Below are 17869 nucleotides of genomic sequence, written 5' to 3'. Positions count from 1 at the left end.
TCGCTTCAGAGCTATCTCCTGGCTCCTTCACACAGTGTAAGACATGCCCCCACTCGTGCAGAGCGCAGGAGCTGAGTGGTTGCACACAAAGCAGAGTTGGTCAGTGGCTACCAGGCAAGGGCAGCAGAAGAGCATTGTGTAGCATGAGGGAAAGGTATTTCCATATTCTGTTGCTTGGAGCCTCATGGAGCATGTCAAACACCCCTATGAACAAGGGACAGCTGGTGTCTGGCCACACAAGTGCTAAGGGATGCTCCAGGTGGCTGTCTATGTTGCACGTGCCCTGAGCAGGTGTGCATAGCACCATGAATTGAGTAATTCCCCTTCCTGTGGGCTCTTAGTAGGTAATTTCGGATTTGAGGTCAAATATTGCTGTCTGTGATGCCACTGTAAATCTGGAGTAACCCCATGGGTTCTGAGGGGATTACTCTAAGTTTACACTGACTTAACTGACCACAGAATTTGGGCTCCGATCTTCTTTTTAAAATTATTCTCGTACCTCCTTTTCCTCCTCCTTTATGCCGTCCCCTTTTCTTGATCTTCCCAATGACATTCATACGATGCTGGAGCTGAGACTTCCATATGAGGAGATTATTCCTTGTGAAAAATCTATCTCTACCTCAAAAATGAAAAACAATCCAGCTGATGTGGGTCCTGTTGCTTTTCTGATATTTTCTCTTTAAGAAATCACAGCACAGACCGAGGCCTGTGAGATTAGACAAGACTGGAAGCCTTCGTTTCTTAGCAATGAGGAGTTCACGCAGTTGATGTTAGAGGTAAGAAGAAGTGAAAGATTTCTGAGCTTGGGGAAGTGGCGGGCTCAGGGGTAGTGCCTTTCATCTCTCGGTCATTGCATCCATTAGCACTGAGACTACATAGCTCGTTCCTGGAGAGCATCGACTGCCATCAGATTATTACTATTACTGTTATTGCTTGTGTTATGGCCTGGGAGCCTCAGTCATGGGGCAGGTCCCCATTGTACAAACCCAGAATAAAAAGATGGTCCCTGCCCCATACAGAGTTTACAGATGATAAACAACTTTCTGTTACTATCCACCTGGTCTGGCTTTGAGCAGGTGGCAAATCCAGTGTGGGGAGAAAAGGGCAGGAAGCCACCTCACAGAACAGCCACCAGAGCTGACAGATGACAAAAGCTGAATGGACCTGGAGATTGAGCGACCCGCTCCCTCCCAGGTCTAGCCTGAAGCCTGTCAGCAGGACAGGGTGAGAAAGCCCACAATGCTGTTGCATGCCCTGTGCTGTACCTGTTTTGTGGCTAAACAGAGAATGGTGAATCCCACCCCGTTTGCCAGCAATGCCTTTGCATGAAACATGTAGAGGAGAAAGGCCCTGGTTTTCACATACAAAAGTTCTTAGCAGGTGGAGACACATCCTGCAGAAGAGCTGAGATTTCTGCAAGCCTTTCTTGGAGAAGGCTGCTTCTGATTCCATGTGGCATGCTACCTCGGCTGTGAGTTATCCCATCGGTTGAAAGCAATTGCACCAGAATAAGGACAGGTTTCAGAGGAACAGCCGTGTTAGTCTGTATTCGCAAAAAGAAAAGGAGGACTTGTGGCACCTTAGAGACTAACCAATTTATTTGAGCATGAGCTTTCGTGAGCTACAGCTCACTTCATCAGAAGTGAGCTGTAGCTCACGAAAGCTCATGCTCAAATAAATTGGTTAGTCTCTAAGGTACCAGAATAAGGGTGTATGCTGGGCAGCATTGCAGTGTCTTGGTTATTCCTTTTCATCAGGATGTGATGAGTGACCTCCTTGGAAAAGTCTGTTCATTCTTTCCAGGAGTTGCTCTCACCAAACAAGTTAGTTCATTCGGGTTTAATCAAAACAGACACCAGCCTGAGAGAGATGGCAGGGGGAAGGGAGTTTGTAATAGCTCTTGCTCTGTGTGACCGTATCACACCGTGTCCTGGTTTGGTTTTTAGTCACAAAACTAATCTGGGCTGAGACAGTTTGGGACCTTTATTTTGAAGTCTCTATTGCTCTTCATGCTTGAGCCAGGGCTGAGTGAGTGAGGAGGAGAGGTGATCAGGGAAGGGGGAATGGATGGTGCCTGCACCACCCATCTCTGCTGCCTGTGAACTAAACTACAGAGCATCATTAGCTTTGGTGTTGGAAGAGATTGCTTTGTTTGTTGTGCTGACTGGAGATAAAACATTCCTGAACTTGGTAGCTGTCCTAGAAGAATAGGGTCCTGGGCTAGTCATACAGGAAGGAAACACACTGACTCGGAATGAAGGGAAAGAGAACTTCAGCTCCAATGCTGAGTTCCCCACCGTGTAAGCTCAAATGCTTCAGGGCCCCGCTAACTCTGTGGAGTTTACACATGCTATTTATACATCAGAGATACAGTCATCCAGCAAGGCAGAAGTAGGGGCAGCCATTGTAGATGAGAAAAGAGAAACCAAACTAAAGTAAAAAACAATAATTTCTGTAATCTGTTAAACAGGTGTAAGTAAAATAAATGACTTTTTAAATCTCGTTGGCTTTAGCTATAAATTGGTAAATCTGTATCTGTCTGTCTGTCGTTTCCATTCTGTGCTCACCGTGATGGTATGTGACATCTCTGTTAGTCAGTAGGTTAACAAGTGCGTAAATTGCTACATATAATCGGAGTCACTGAAGTCAGCAGGATTGTAAGGGTGGTGAATGAGGAATCTGACATCCTATATCTTGCTTCATGTTAAATCAAGACTCCGTGGATGCAAAATGCAAGTTAAATTAATGCTAATGAGAAAGAAATTAGCTAGAAGGACTCTGAATGAGGCACCATGTTTAGTAATTACTTTTATTCTTTCTGTGCTGAACCACAATGGATTTATGTTGGTTGCAGAGTGTTAGAGGCGTCACTTTTGAAAACAATTACCTCTATATTGTATTTGAAGTACAGGTACATTCTTATTTTTCTCCCTGTCTTTTATCATTAGGCATTAGATGGATTTCTCATTGCACTTACCACTGACGGGATTATTATTTATGTGTCTGATAGTGTCTCCTCTCTTCTTGGACATTTACCGGTAAGTTCTAACAACATAACGCTTGGACGCCTGGTTTTTAATTTAGAATGTTCAGATTGTTACACGCCTGAGACTCGACAACAACATCCCTCTGTTTGTGTAGCATGCACACTCCCCCAGCAAGCTCAGGGGTTGTGTACAGAGAGCCTTCACAGAGCTCCATGGGGCTGTGTGATATAGCTCAGTTACATCGTACAGGTGGCCTTGTGCCTGCCATGCACAGTCTGACCCGAAGATTGTTATAGAGGAATGAATTTTGCCACCCGCATTGAAATCAACATCAAGATTTCCATTGACTTCAGTGGGGTCAGAATTCGGCCCTGTGCAAGAAATAGCTTTCTGATGCAGCTGCAGTGTCCAAGTGGCTTAGCCAACACAAGTGTGCATGAGGAGGATATATAGTGTGACTGATATTTTCCCTCATTTCTCAAATCATATCTTCCATTCAGGTTAGTAATACTGTATACCTGACTAATATCCACTGCCACATTGCGAATTGGGAGTTGCAGCATTCCCCACGTGGGGCCTGCTGGGCTGTGAGATGCTTCAGCTGGAGAAGCACTGTGTGACTTCACTTTTACTGAGAAACCTGTCATGTGCTGCAATATACTCACACATCTGGTGTAGTCAATTTCCATTCAGTTGTGCTTTGTCATACACAATATTAGCCATATTGTGTCTGTCATGGAGGCAAGAACTAACTGGATGAATGTGATGCCTTCCTTGGCTTATGTCATAAATATAAAGGGAAGGGTAACCACCTTTCTTTATACAGTGCTATAAAATCCCTCCTGGCCAGAGGCAAAGTCCTTTTACCTGTAAAGGATTAAGAAGCTAAAATAACCTTGCTGGCACCTGACCAAAATGACCAATGAGGAGACAAGATACTTTAAAATCTGGAGGGGGGGGGGAATAAAGGGTCTGTTTGTCTGTGTGATGCTTTTGCTGGGAACAGAACAGGAATAGAGTATTAGAACTTGTTAGTAAGTAATCTAGCTAGAAATGCATTAGATTTCCTTTTGTTTAAATGGCTGGTAAATAAGCTGTGCTGAATGGAATGTGTATTTCTGTTTTTGTGTCTTTTTGTAACTTAAGGTTTTGCCTAGAGGGAATCTCTATGTTTTGAATCTAATTACCCTGTAAGGTATTCACCATCCTGATTACAGAGGTGATTCTTTTACCTTTTCTTTAATTAAAATTCTTCTTTTAAGAACCTGATTGCTTTTTCATTGTTCTTAAGATCCAAAGGTTTGGGTCTGTGTTCACTTATACAAATTGGTGAGGATTTTTATCAAGCCTTCCCCAGGAAAGGGGGTGTAGGGTTTGGGGGGATATTTTGGGGGGAAAGACGTTTCCAAGTGGCTCTTTCCCTGTTCTTTGTGTAACACTTTGGTGGTGGCAGCATAAGGTCCAAGGGCAAAAGGTAAAAGTTTGTACCTTGGGGAAGTTTTAACCTAAGCTGGTAAAAATAAGCTTAGGGGTCTTTCATGCAGGTCCCCACATCTGTACCCTAGAGTTCAGAGTGGGGAAGGAACCTTGACAGCTTATGAACCCAACAGACCCTTAGGGAGTATCCCAAATTGTGTGAAATCCCTCAGTAATAGATTTTGCATTAGGATCTCTGACTTAGCTTAAAAAAAAATGCAGAATCATAGTAGCCACAGCTTTCTGTACATCTGAGGCCGCTTATGTGTGTTGTTTGTTCCACCAAATGTCTGGAAAATATTGTGGTCATGGAATGTGCTCTTGATAATGCTGTTTTCAAATAATGTACAGATGGTGTGAGGGCTAAATCTCCCCACTTTTGATCAAAAGCACATGGACATTAGATGTGTCTGAAGCCTGAGGTTTCTGGGAAGAATGTGTTACACTAGGAAGCAACAATTTGGTACAGAAGTTGTTTCTATTCCCTCAGAAGTGTAGTTAGTTCTACTCTTTGGTTCCAAGCATGTGCATAAATGATAGCATGTCTACCTCTGATTTTTTTGCCATGTTTTAACACATTAACTGATATGATTGTAAATGCTAGTGTAGACAGGGCACAAACACATGTTGCCTTGACTCTGACTCTGGTCAGCAGGTCAGAGAAGCTTCAAAGAAACCACATTCCATTGGACTATGCAGTTCCATTCACCTTGAAGTGCTTTGTGAAATCGGGTTGATTTCACTGGAATTTTGTATCAAAAGAAAACCAGGGGAAAAAGTTCTGATGATGTTGAAATGATGTTTCAGCACTTTTGCACCAAAACGTTTTGGTTCTGAATGTACTTTTTGTTTCCATTTTCAAATATTGTTGTTATGTTGCATTATGCTATACAAAATATATTTACAAGTTGAAATTGAAACAAAACATTTCAATCCACCTGCAACAAAAGACATTTTCAGAATTTTCCTTCCTGGAGAATTTTGAAATGTTTACCTTTTTTTCCTAATTTGGAATGCAGCCAAATTCTGAAATCTTGAAATCCTTCTTGAAACAGAGCTTCCTTTCTCCACACAGCTCCACTTCCTGTTACAAAACTATCAACAAATGCTTGTTTCCTGGAACAAATGTGTCTGTAGTGTGAAAAAGGGGTAATTACAATCCCCTTGGTTAATCCAAGAAACAGAAAAGCCCTGTGTAGATTCCGGACTTGACACTGAGCTATGGTCTGAAGAGATTTGACATCAGAAATTCACTGACAAACACTGTTAACTTTGAGTTATTGGACACCTGAATGTGAAATGAAGATGTCCGTGAGGGGCTGTACCACAGCCCACTCCCCGTGTGTCTGTTGCTTGATGGAAAGCTGAGATAAACCCCAATAAACTCTGACACCATTCCTAGCGTAAGCCTCTTCCAAGCCTACTCCTTGGTACGCTTTGATGCAGCTCTGGTGTCAGAGTTTATTGGGGCTTCCCTGGCTTTAATCCTCTGAGTGATGGGGAGATCCAGGGGTTATATGAAAGTCTTTCCTTTGGAGTAGCACAAGGTTCCCCATGTAGTTGTTTAGCTCAGCTGCATTTTATTACAGAGGTTATGATGTGGATAAAAACCTTCATTTTTTTCCATATGGACCACTGATTTTTACACAGAATCCCCTATTTATTTCCGTGGGGAGTATCATGTGCAGACTCATGTCAGGATATGGCCACTTCACCTTGAGTGGTCCCTTAGAATATGCGCTCACTACATAGGCTAAACTATCTGCTCATCCTTGTGTTTAGCTGTGACTCTCTGAGTACCTTTCCCTGACCTGAAGAAGAGTTCTGTGTCGCTCAAAAGCTGGTCTCTCGCACCAACAGAAGTTGGTCCAATAAAAGACATCACCTCACCCAGCTTGTCTCTCTAATATCCTGGGACCGACACGACAACACTGCGTGCTTTCTATTTATGTCAGACAAGCAGAGAGTAAGATGGATTTTTTCCTGTACAGAAGAAAACACAGGATTAATGTTTCTGCTTATTTAGGATGAGATTGGATCTTTACTTCCTTCTCTCATTAGGGGTGTTGGGAGGATAAATACATTAAACGATTGGGAAGTGCTTTGAGATCAACTCAGGAATAGCAGTATATAAGAAATAGGTATTATTATTATTATAATTATTACAATCTGTCCGAGAGCAGCGCAGAGAATGAGAACCACAGTTCCTCTCTCTGTCTTCCCTGTACCGTTGTCTAATGTAACTTCCTCATGTTAAGTTGTCCTGTTAAAATGACTGCGTCTGCCCTACCGTTCTACCCATTGATCAAAGTGTTTGTGCCTCTGGACGGGTTAATGCTGTACTGTTGAACATGACAAAGCATTCTTTTGTATCAGTCAGATTTGGTGGACCAAAATATATTAAACTTTCTGCCTGAGCGGGAACAGAATGAAGTGTACAAGCTCCTTTCTCCACATGTGCTCATGACAGATCCTGTTGCAGCTGATGTTCTAAACCGTAAGCATCTCTCCAGACTATGGTTAAGGGGAAGATTCTAACCAGCAAACGGCTCCCAGGGAGAGTAACGATGCTGGCTTCTCTATTAGATAGTGCCGGTTCTCTTTCACAGGTTTCTAAAAATTCAGCACATCATTAAATCTGGTATTTGCCCTTTGATGTGTCACGTAATTTTTGTTGTTGTTTATTTCTGATCACAATCGAAAAATGAAATGACTCCCTTAGATTACTCTCCTGGGGTGAGATTCGGTGGTGAGCCTCTAAGGCGTGGAATTCACAGCCCAGAGGGAGAGCTGGCTTTAGCGGGGGCTTTTGTTTCCTTTTGATGCTGAGAGCATTGGAGAGGCCCTGGGTGGCTTGTCTATATTATGCGCCTCAGGACTACAGCTCTGCACACTACAGCCCTGTCCCCAGCTTGTGAGGGGATCCTCCAGAGTCAGCCTGATGACTGGCTTCCCCAGTACCTGTGCTGGGGGAGCCCTTCCTCAGACAGATATGGGATTTTCAGGGTCTTTGTATGCTGCTCTTGCCCCTTTTTATGCGGATTGGGGGCCGGAGGGAGGCAGGGTGAGTATATCACCCTCGGGCAGAGAGCCAGCATATGGCCTAATCAGCCCCACTTAAGTATCATTTAAGCCCTCAAAATAAGATTTACCTGGAATTTCAGCGGTGCTCAGGCCTTGTGCTCATCCTGTGCACAGGGGAAATGTCACCCTTGCTGGAGACTATATTTTCCAGGGAGTTTGTGCCTCAGAATATTCATTTGTAGTAGAGCCTGATCAAAAGCCCTTTCAAGTCATTCGAAAGTTCCCCAGTGGCTTCAACCAGCTTCACTGGGGCTTGTGTACGTGGCACAGCAGTGTGCCTACAGGGAGGGGAGTGATTTCTAAAGCACGCTAATGTGTTGCATGCTCATTGGTCTGTGTAGACCCTGCTTGTGTGCACTAAAAGTTCCCTAGTGCCCTTTAAGATGGTGCTGTTTGAGAGTGGTTGTATGTTAAAGGGCACTAGGAAACTTGTAGTGAGCACCAGCAGGGTCATGGATCAATTAGTGTGAAACAAATTAGTGGGCTTTAGAAATCACACCCCTGGAGTGCGTACACTGCCACACTGTGTAGACAAGCCCTAAGGGATCTTGAGTGCAATCCTGGTCGCAGGATGTCAATAGCAAAAGTCACTTTGACTTCAGTGAGCCCAGACGTTCAGTCCTAGTACAGCAATATAAATAGGAGGGTATAGAGAATAGGGTGGGGGATACTTTTTCTTAGCCTAGCAGACAGACAAGTTTCTGCAGTTGCTGTTTATTTACTTTGGGATATCGGGAGCATCCCAACAGAATGTGCTCAGATACCACAGTGACGGGGTCTGTATAAAAACCTAGATAGATTAGATAGATGGAGTGTGTGAAAGTGCAAACATAGGGACTATTAAAAATGTTCTTTTCTCTCTCGTTTCAGCTGAAAAGCAAATAGAGTTTTGCTGCCATTTAGCAAGGGGAAGCTTAGATCCAAATGAGCCCCTAACATATGAATATGTGAAATTTGTAGTGGATTTTAAATATTTTACTCATGGTAAGTTATTGCTTCAGTTTACTCTGTCTCTGCCTCTCTCACTTACCCTCCGTCTTTGACCAGAGCCACCTTAAATGCCTTGTTGCACTTTAAAATGACATGTAGGCAGCAGAATGGACTGTGCTACCGATGTGGTAAGAGTCATTTTCCATGTGACAGCTGGGGTGGTCATTGGCTGTAAGGGTGGGGGTGGAATCCTCTGATTGTTTTAGTTGATTTCCAAGAGACACTATCAAATAGTTCAGACGCTACATTTGGCCTTGTGGTGCTACACATTTTTGAAAACAGTCCAGTTCATTCAAAAACAACCTAAAATGCTCTGGTTCGCTCAAAATGACACTTGGGAATGTTATTTGTTACCCTCAGTCTGTATAGGAAATCTGCAAAATCTTGAACCTTCCAGGATGGTGGATGCAAAAATGGCCATTTCCTGGAAATAAAATAAAATGAAGAAAGAGAGAGAGAGAGCGAATTTTCTGGATTTAATGTTGAAATTGCCCACATGAAAATGTTCTGCCTGGCTCTAATTCTAACATATAGTACAAGCTGCAGTCCTGTTTACTCGGCAAAATGTTCAGGGTTCAGAAATGGCATCAGTCATCCTTTCTTTCTCCCACTTCCCTTCTGTTCTTCACCTGGTAATTTTAATAGCCGTCATACTTTTGAAAGCCTGTCATAGCATGCTCGGTTCTTGCTGCCAGATTCCAAAAGGACCCCTATTATGAACTACTCTACATCAACAACCTTGAAACAAGCCCTCCTGTCAATCATTTCGAGATACAGGGTTTCTGTGCTGAATTTAAATGAATGGTGTCGTGTGTGTGTTGGTAATGGCATTGATTGCATAATATGTATGAGAAGTTTTGTTCACCATCTTTCCCATGATAGGCAGCTCAGAAAAGCAAGCGCTGTTTGGTTTACCACTCTCCCTCGGACTGGGCCACATGCAGTATTTCTAACTACAGCAAAATTAAGGCAAAATTCTCCTCACTAAGCCACACTCCATGTCTCCATTGTATAGTCTGCATCCATTCCTAGCAGTGAACTTCCAGAGATGTCCACATGGTTTTTCTGCATGGAACAAATGCAGAATATGATCCTCTGGATCAATATCATACATGTAGTGCAGCTAGGAGAAGAGAATTTGGCTAATCCACTAGTGAATTGTTTGCAAGTAAACTAAGATTCATGTTTTCTGCTGTTTTGGTCTGTCATGGTAATTCGAGCTGAGATCTACAACGAACAAAGATCTTTTTCCCTAGTAGGAATGCTAAAGAGATTTTCCACCTAAGGTAGATAGTTGAAAAAGCATAAACAAAATGTAACGAAAGTAATAAACAAGAAACCAACAGCTGAATTTCACTGTCTTTGTTTTAATGAACCTTGCAGTGCTTCTTGCCTTCTTAAGGTGCTTTCAGCTGGCAGGCTTAAGCGCATACACTTCAGTTGAGCTGAAGCTGTTACAAACAGGTTTTCTGCAAAGCCGAGGATTAGTAGTTGCACCTGTGTAACCTTTCCGATGTTTGAGCCGAGAGTCTAGATATGGACAAAGAATCCACCAAATAAGTCTTAAATGATCATCATTTGAACAAGTTTTAGGGGGGCATGTCTCTGATTGGCTCTGAGCTGTGCGTAGAAGGAGCTAAATTGTTCGGTTTTGTTGGTTACTGTATCTGCCTTGACATTTTCTTCTTGAAATGCTGATTTGGCTTGTGTTTTGTTGTGTTTGTCTAGTGCCTACACCCTCCTGCAATGGCTTTGAATCAGCTATCGCAAGAGTATTCAGGTCAGCCACAGAAGAGCAGATTTGCCTTGTAGCAACTGTTCGTCTTGTTACGCCGCAGTTTTTAAAGGTGAGAGCCCTCGGGCCATGTTTCCCTTTTCACACCAGGGATCTATAATCTATTTTAAAAAAATGATGCTTTCACCACAAGCGAAGTGAATGGATATTCAAGTCTGCTCATTCCTAAAGGAGAAATCTTGCAAAGGGGCCTTAAATCCTGCACTTTGAGAGCTGGACAGTGAATTATTCAGAGCTGAGGACCTGTGGATGAGGGCTGGGGATGGGAGTTAGTGTCTATAGTTTGCTTAAGAATAGCGGAGAACAAAAGAGGCTCTCTGCGCATTATTGCATTGCCCAGCGAGTGCGGACTTGCATTTGAGAAGAACCATCGATGATAGCACGAGAGGGTCCTCCTTAAGCCATATGTTCAAGAAGTTACAAGGAAACACGGTTTCCAGCTGAACCCCGGGAAAAGCTGTATCTCCAAAAGAAACTTGCCAAACTCACCGACTGTGTAAGAATACTGCCTGCTCTTTTCTGACCATGGGAACCATAATTTTTTAACCCGCTGTTTATCCACAGAAGGGCACTATGTATATACTGTAATAAAGATAATAAAATTCAGTTGTGGCCCATTAACTGCCAGAGTGGTAGTTAGCAAAGAAATAACCTGCACCATTGGTTTATTATTATTTGTTTATTTGTATTAAAATAGCACGTAGGAGTCCTAGTCATGAATCAGGACCCCATTGTGCAAGGTGCTGTCAAACACAGAGCAAACAGACAGTCCCTGCCCCAAGGAGCTTACAATCTGCTGGACTTTGACATTGCCATCCTTACTCAGACAACTCTCATCTAAAGGCTGGTGTACACTGAATGTTAGGTTGACCTGGCTGTGTCACTCAGGGGTGTGAAGAATGCCTTCCCCAAGAGACATAGTTGAACTCACCTCAGCCCCAGAGGAGACACCACTTGGTTGGCGGAAGAATAAGTCAGTTTATTCTCCAAAGAGTCCTTGTACGTGTTATAAAGCTGTGTTGTCACACAAGCCATTTTCCTAAGAGTGAAATATTAAAATGCACCCACTGTTCTGCAGGAGGTGTGCAACATTGAAGAGCCATGTGAAGAATTCACATCGAGACACAGTTTGGAGTGGAAGTTCTTATTCTTGGACCACAGGTGAGAGGATTGTTTTTCAGATATAAATACAACATGTGGTGATTGGAGAATATACAAACCATGGTTTAGAAAAGGAAAACTGTCCAGCAAATGTTGTCTGAGCCCCCAAGCAGAATATTTCACATTAAATGAGAACACTAAGGTGACACTGATCAAAGCCTACACTTCACGCCTTCTTAAAAGCTTTGCTCTCTTTCATATTTAAGGGCAGTAAGAAACTGTGTTCGTCTTCCATTAATGTGAGCTGGAAATATAGCACATATAAAAATGTCCAGGTTCATTGTGGTACTAAATAAGTTATTAACATAGAACCACGTGGGCCATATTCTCCGCTAGTGTAAATAGGCAGAACTCCATTGATTTCAGTTGGCAGCAGCTGAGAATCTGACTCTGTTCTTTGCCCTGTTGATTTGCATCTTGATATAGAATTAAAGTTTTTTTTAAAAAAGAAACAAATTAAAAGAATGGATAGTTGTAATTATTGATTTATTTTGACTGAATGGAGATAAGATACTACTGGGGAGTGAAATAGACTGGAGATCACTTGGTAAAACTTTTTTAATTATAAAAGGGCAAGTGTCCTTCAAAAAAAGCATAAAGCCTTTGTACTCTTGCTTATTTGTGTGTGTGCATGAATACCTAACAGTATTACACACGTTCCCTTCTTCCATAATGCACAATAGTACTATCCCCGGAGAGCGCAGACTCTAGCCATGTACTTACCACTGGAAAGACCAGGCTGAGAAATAAAATTCCTTTGCTGAAGGCTTATTTTCTAAAGAAACCCAAATACCACCCTGTACATTCAGAGAGAGAGGGGAGATATTGCAAGAAATGAAAATGAAATTAATATATTAATCAGAGTAACTACACTGGAAATCCTGTCTTGAGGTACTGATGAGAAACCACTTCTGCTGCAGTTTTGTTTGCATGTTACTCATGCTGTCGAGGTCTAATTAATGTAACTTTATAAGAATTGAAATTGGTATATGCAGTAGCCTAAATTTTTAAAAGTGGATGTCTAAAGTTAGGCTAAGTCAATACTGAGATATCTAAAGCAGCGACTGGTTCTCAAGGGGCTGAGCACCCAGCAACTTCTGTGAAGAAAGCTACCAGGAGCCGGCCTAAGAGCTTTAGTGAAATATATCCAAGTGCCTTGTGATGAATCTGGGATGTGACTCAGAGAGGAATTTTTCTATTTCAGTCCTGGTGATATCCCCTGTGAGGAAACCATTGTTCCTGAGCGTAAATTAAGCTAACATAGGCGTTTAGCTGGAGTGTATTGCAGTGCCTGATGTAAGCAGTGAACATGGAGCCAGGAGTGTGCTTTCACTCGTTCAGTCATTGGTTCAATGCACAATTTAATAGAATAGTAGGGGCACCGCGATTCTTTCATAGAATATTGTCAGCTATTTCTCAAGGATTATTTTCCACTTTTGCGGGGCTGATCCTGAAAGGTGCTGAGGCCATAGGTGTAGCTGGTGCTGAGCTCTAATCAGAACCAGGGCCTCGTTCGCTCAGACCTAGCGTCTGCGATGGAGCGCAGAAGCAGGTTAGGACAGTTCTGCTGAGCTATATAAACATCGACCAACTAGAAACATCTGGAGCCTAAAATTACATAGAGACATCATTTAAGGGAAAAAACAAACCGGATGCTTTTGTATTGGTCTGTTTCTGTTCCATATTCTACTCCCTCCTCCATCGTTTGTTGCTCTAATTACAGTATTGTTAAAGGATCTTCTCCTGCAATCCCTGCACTTCAGTGATAACTTGAAGTCCATCCCTTTAGCCTTTCACACTGCATGCAGTCACTGATCTCCTACTCAGAAAACTGGAACAGTTCCTTTAGCACAGGGAATTGCAGACTTCCTTAGCAGTGACTAAGCTAGCTAAAAACTTTCAGATTGCTCAGCCAACATGCCGACTCCTTCTCCAATCCCAGGTTAGAAGCATTTTGTGGTTACATTCTCAATTAAAGAATCAGTTCCTCTAAATTATGATGACAAATCGGAAAGCATTGCACTTTCCTGAGCTGCTTAAAATGTTTGTCTGACGTTCCTCTGAAAGAATTATTGTCATGAAGATCAGTATGTTATTTCAGGCCCAAAAGACATTGGCTTGGTGGCATAGACAGACAGAAATAAAAGCCAGTTTAATAAATACACGTTCTGTCACATTTAATAGAAATCTGGGTCAGATAAAGAAAAGGAGCACAATGCTCTGTAAAAGATATTTTGGGTAAATATGACTCTCTTGTTTCTATTATTGTAGGGTCCCCTAGGCACTTTCCCCAGCTGTCCCAAAGAACTCACGATCAGAGAACGCTGACATTTGCTTCCCACAGATAATTAATGATGTAGGAGCAGGTTTTCAGAAGTGCTGAAAACCCGTGATGAGAGCTTGTGCTGCCTCCTAATGGCCACAGGAGACCGTTATGGCATTTGGGTGTAAGGGTCTTTGGCCACCCCTCCTTTACCCCAGCCAACCTCCTTTTGCAGGTGCAGGGAGTGTATAAATTGTGACAGCCCTAGGTGATCCTCCCATGGCTGGCTATGCTGTACTTAGAACCACTCAGTGTGGATGGAGTAGTGCAAATTGTCCCTAAAACGGGGGAGAATCTAGCTCTACTCTGGCCTGGTTTACTTGTGTCATGTGGATGTGCATTTGGTGCATTTGGTATGGTCTGAATCTAGTGCAGTGGTTCCCAAACTTTAACAGCCCACGAACCCCTTTCACTAAATTGTGAAATCTCATGAACCCCCTCCTAAAAATGAATATTTCCAGGGATTTAAATTTCCTCCACACTCCGTGAGGCTCCTGCTGCTGGACCCCGTTGACCACCCCAGTCAACTGAGCTCCACTGAGCTCAGGCTGCAGGTCCCGCTGACTGCCGGGGCTCGGGCTGCCAGCTCCAAATGCCCAGCCCCGCTCTCCCTGGGGCTCGGGCTGCCAGCCCCGCGTGGAGCGCTGGGGTTCGGGTGGCCAGCTCCCCCGCTGATGGGGCAGGGTTCGGGCTGCCAGCCCCAACTGCTCGGCCCCGCTCTCCCTGGGGCTCGGGCTGTCTTCTCTGCAACCGGGTCCCACCTCCTACCTCCAATGCCCGGGGTCCTCTGGCTGCCATGAGTGACATTTTTCTGGCAAATCCCCTGTAATGTTCTGCAAACCCCAGTTTGGGAACCACTGGTCTAGTGGTTGATGGCATTTAGCTCAGGCAGTAGAGGCTCATGCATTCAGATCCAGAGATACCAGGTTCAATCCCCACTCCTGACAACCCCAGTGTTATATTCACCCCCGATCAGAAAGCTCTAACGTTGCTTAAAGGTGGCAGCTGCATTTTGTTTGCTGTCTCATCAGCAGGTGCTATTTATCTCTTGGGGCCAAATCTATCCTCCCTTGTGCCAGTGCAACTGTTCACTGGGAGGAGCTGAGAGAAAACTGTGGCCTTTACTCATTTTCTGTTTCATTATTTCGTCTATTTCGTTAACATGTTAAAAAAACCCAAACTTTAAAAACTGAAACAGTAAAATCCCAACTAGCGCCATATTCTACTTCTGCCTTGGGAGTGTCCCCCTATAATGGGCTGCAACCCGCTGTCATGAAGGCCAGTGTGAGGTTTGCCATTGATTTCAGTGTGAACAGGATTGGACCCATTAAGAATGTAGCTGTGCTGTGCTATTGTGTGGCTTGCTCTGCTATCCACGTGAGTGTTTGTATCTCTTTATGAATGTTCTAGCTTAGAACCATAGCAGATGACAAAGATCTATGAAGTTATTCTGGCTATTCCCTTTCCAGGACTGGTTTGCTTTCTAGAACACTTCCTAGTCCTTTGCCATCCTTACGTCCACAGAGTAACAAAACTCACTCTCAAGATGTTTTTCCTGATAGTCACTCTACGTTTCCCCTTTCTTAATTTCTTCCCATTGCTCCTACTGATAGTCCCCTGTTAGTAACAGCATCCTCAGTGATTCTATTCCTTCCTTGACATTTTTGCCTTTCGGATGTAGACAGTTACCATGTTGCATGCCCACCTGGCTTCCTCATCTTTTAGTCGTCACTTAGCCAGTCTACACGTATGTAGCAGTTGTAATCTTTTCTCATAAAGCTTAGTTAGGTTTGTTTCTGTTCTCTGAACTCTTTCTAAATCTGTTTGACCATGTGGTGTCCAGAAATGAATGCAGATGGCACTGGAGCTGTATCATATATCGACCAGGACTGGATCTTTTTCTAAAAGTTACGTTATAGCTCAAGGAGAAGTTATGGGTTTGGTGCAGAAATTACTGTACCATGGCAAGTGTTTTGCAGAGGGTCACACTAGGTGGTCTTACAGGTCTCATCTGACCTTAGAATGTCTGACTCTAGAGAGAGCCCAATCCAGTGCCATGCGTGTCAATGGGAATCTTTCAGTGGGCTTGGATCAGGCCCACAGAGAGGGTTTACCTCTTGGCTCCGTGATGCTGGGCATACAGCCCCAATTCACACATGCCTTTTTCGTGTCCGCTTGCACTGCAAACTCCTATTGACAGAGCGCTGTCCACTCTCCCTGCGGACATTACTGGTTCCCAGGATTCTCCCTCCTTTTAAATCCAGAATCTCTGGTTTGGATTATTCCGCCTCCCCCTGCAGCAGATTAGCTTGCATTTTTCCCAGCTGAATACATTTTGTTATTTCGGGCCCATATTTCAAGCCTATTTTAAGGTCACCTGTTGGCACTGGCCTTCCGCAGAATGGTACTAAGACACACCAGCATAGAGGAGAATGGTCCTCTCTTTTTATGCCTTCAGCCTGTTCCTATGACGTTTAATTTTAAAACATTAACTATTTTGGGAATATATTGCCGTGTTTACTCTAGAGGAGTGAACTGAAAATGCTGCTTGTCATAGTGTTATCACACCCAGCAGCCAAGTCAAATGCACAGTGAAGCAAAGGGAAGGGTAAGAAGCCAAATAAACAGAATACAGCCAAATTATGACTTCCAAAGCAGACACAGTGTTCCCATTGAAGTACTGGGAGTTGCACATATGCAGCCGAGGGCAGAATTAGGCCTGTTCTTATGTGCAATAGGTGTAATAATTAATTATATCTTTGGTCCTGACTCGCAGTGTTGTGCGATGAGAATTATTTCCCAGGTGTTACCATGGCCTTGTTCTAGTGCGGTTCATTTACCACTTCACTATTGTAACTGCACCTTTTAAAAAAGTTCTCATTTTCAGCTTGAAAAGATGTAATTTAGTATTGGATTTCTAAACGCTGAATTGGAATTGGAAGCTTAAACCTGGTCCTCATTTTGTTTCCTCCTCTGTTCCCTGTTCATCTGCCGTAGACATCAGAGTCCTGGAAACCAGCTCTACATCTGTTCAGAAGAAAAATCTTTATTCTGTAGAATGCACAGAAATCATTTTGCTGGTTTCAGTTCCCCAAGCCATGCCACGGGAATAGATTACTTCTCTTATAACCAAGCGTGTCCCTACATCCACCGGAGAGTCCTGCTTAGGGCTTGTCTACATGAACACTTAGATTGTGGCAAGCTGGGGTGTGAATCTGCCCCATGCTAGTCTTCTGCGCACTGAGTGTCCATGGGGACCATGCTGCTGGGCACTAAAAGTTCCCTAGTGCGTTTAATCTACGCTCATTGCAAAGCAGTGTAGATCAAAGCACACTATGGGACTTGGATTGCACGTCAGCAGGATCCACACGGACAGTTAATGTGCGGCAGGCTGCTGCGGGGTAGATTTATGCCCCAGTTTGCCACATACTGAGTGTTCATGTAGACAAGCCCTTACTGTTTCTTCTACAGTTCTTTCCCAGATGACATTTGCACCCTGCCTACTGGATAATTTTACACAGTCTCCAGTGTATTATGCACACGAACATCCATAGCATTTCTTAAGCTAACAAACATGATTAATGAATGAGTCACTTGCATACATACGTGCTTTTCCATACACCCACATAATGAATAGACAAGGAAACAATAAACAGATACCTTCTCATTTACTCAGTTTTGACATATTTATCTTTATTTCTCACTCAGATACAAAGAAATCAATATCACTTCCAGCTTTCTGGCAAGGAGATATTTGGTTTTTAGTTTGCTAAAGATCTACCAAATGGTCATCCCATCAGGTTTTGTATTTACGTCTTTCTCTTTGCGTTTATTCTAGGGCCCCGCCTATTATAGGGTATTTACCCTTTGAGGTTCTGGGAACGTCAGGTTATGATTATTACCACGCTGATGACCTGGAGCTTCTCGCTAGGTGCCATGAACACTGTAAGTTCCTTTCTCATTGCTTGCAGGGAACTGACAACATGCACTTATGACACTTGTGTGAACAGTAGCTCACGAAAGCTTATGCTCAAATAAATTTGTTAGTCTCTA

At 43.3% G+C, this 17869-nt stretch overlaps 1 protein-coding gene across 4 annotated transcripts in view; it reads left to right on the top strand.

The window, feature by feature from the left end:
• Positions 1 to 17869, top strand: part of PASD1 (PAS domain containing repressor 1) — an 86388-nt gene that overhangs the window by 35374 nt on the left and 33145 nt on the right. For 3 of the 4 annotated variants that reach the window (XR_012160615.1, XR_012160614.1, XM_073358342.1), the window contains exons 4-10: positions 685 to 776; positions 2949 to 3038; positions 6840 to 6960; positions 8418 to 8531; positions 10266 to 10384; positions 11411 to 11493; positions 17655 to 17761. Coding sequence is in view for 2 of the 4 variants with exons in the window: in XM_073358342.1 (XP_073214443.1) it covers positions 685 to 776; positions 2949 to 3038; positions 6840 to 6960; positions 8418 to 8531; positions 10266 to 10384; positions 11411 to 11493; positions 17655 to 17761 (726 nt within the window). In the remaining 2 variants the exon portion in view is untranslated. Of the gene's footprint in view, positions 1 to 684; positions 777 to 2948; positions 3039 to 6839; positions 6961 to 8417; positions 8532 to 10265; positions 10385 to 11410; positions 11494 to 17654; positions 17762 to 17869 lie in introns of those variants that run through there. The other variant, XM_073358343.1, reaches the window with a different exon arrangement.

This window comes from Lepidochelys kempii, chromosome 9, assembly GCF_965140265.1.
Source record: "Lepidochelys kempii isolate rLepKem1 chromosome 9, rLepKem1.hap2, whole genome shotgun sequence".
Taxonomy (NCBI): Eukaryota; Metazoa; Chordata; order Testudines; family Cheloniidae; genus Lepidochelys; species Lepidochelys kempii.
This window is presented reverse-complemented; position numbering and strand designations above follow the sequence as displayed.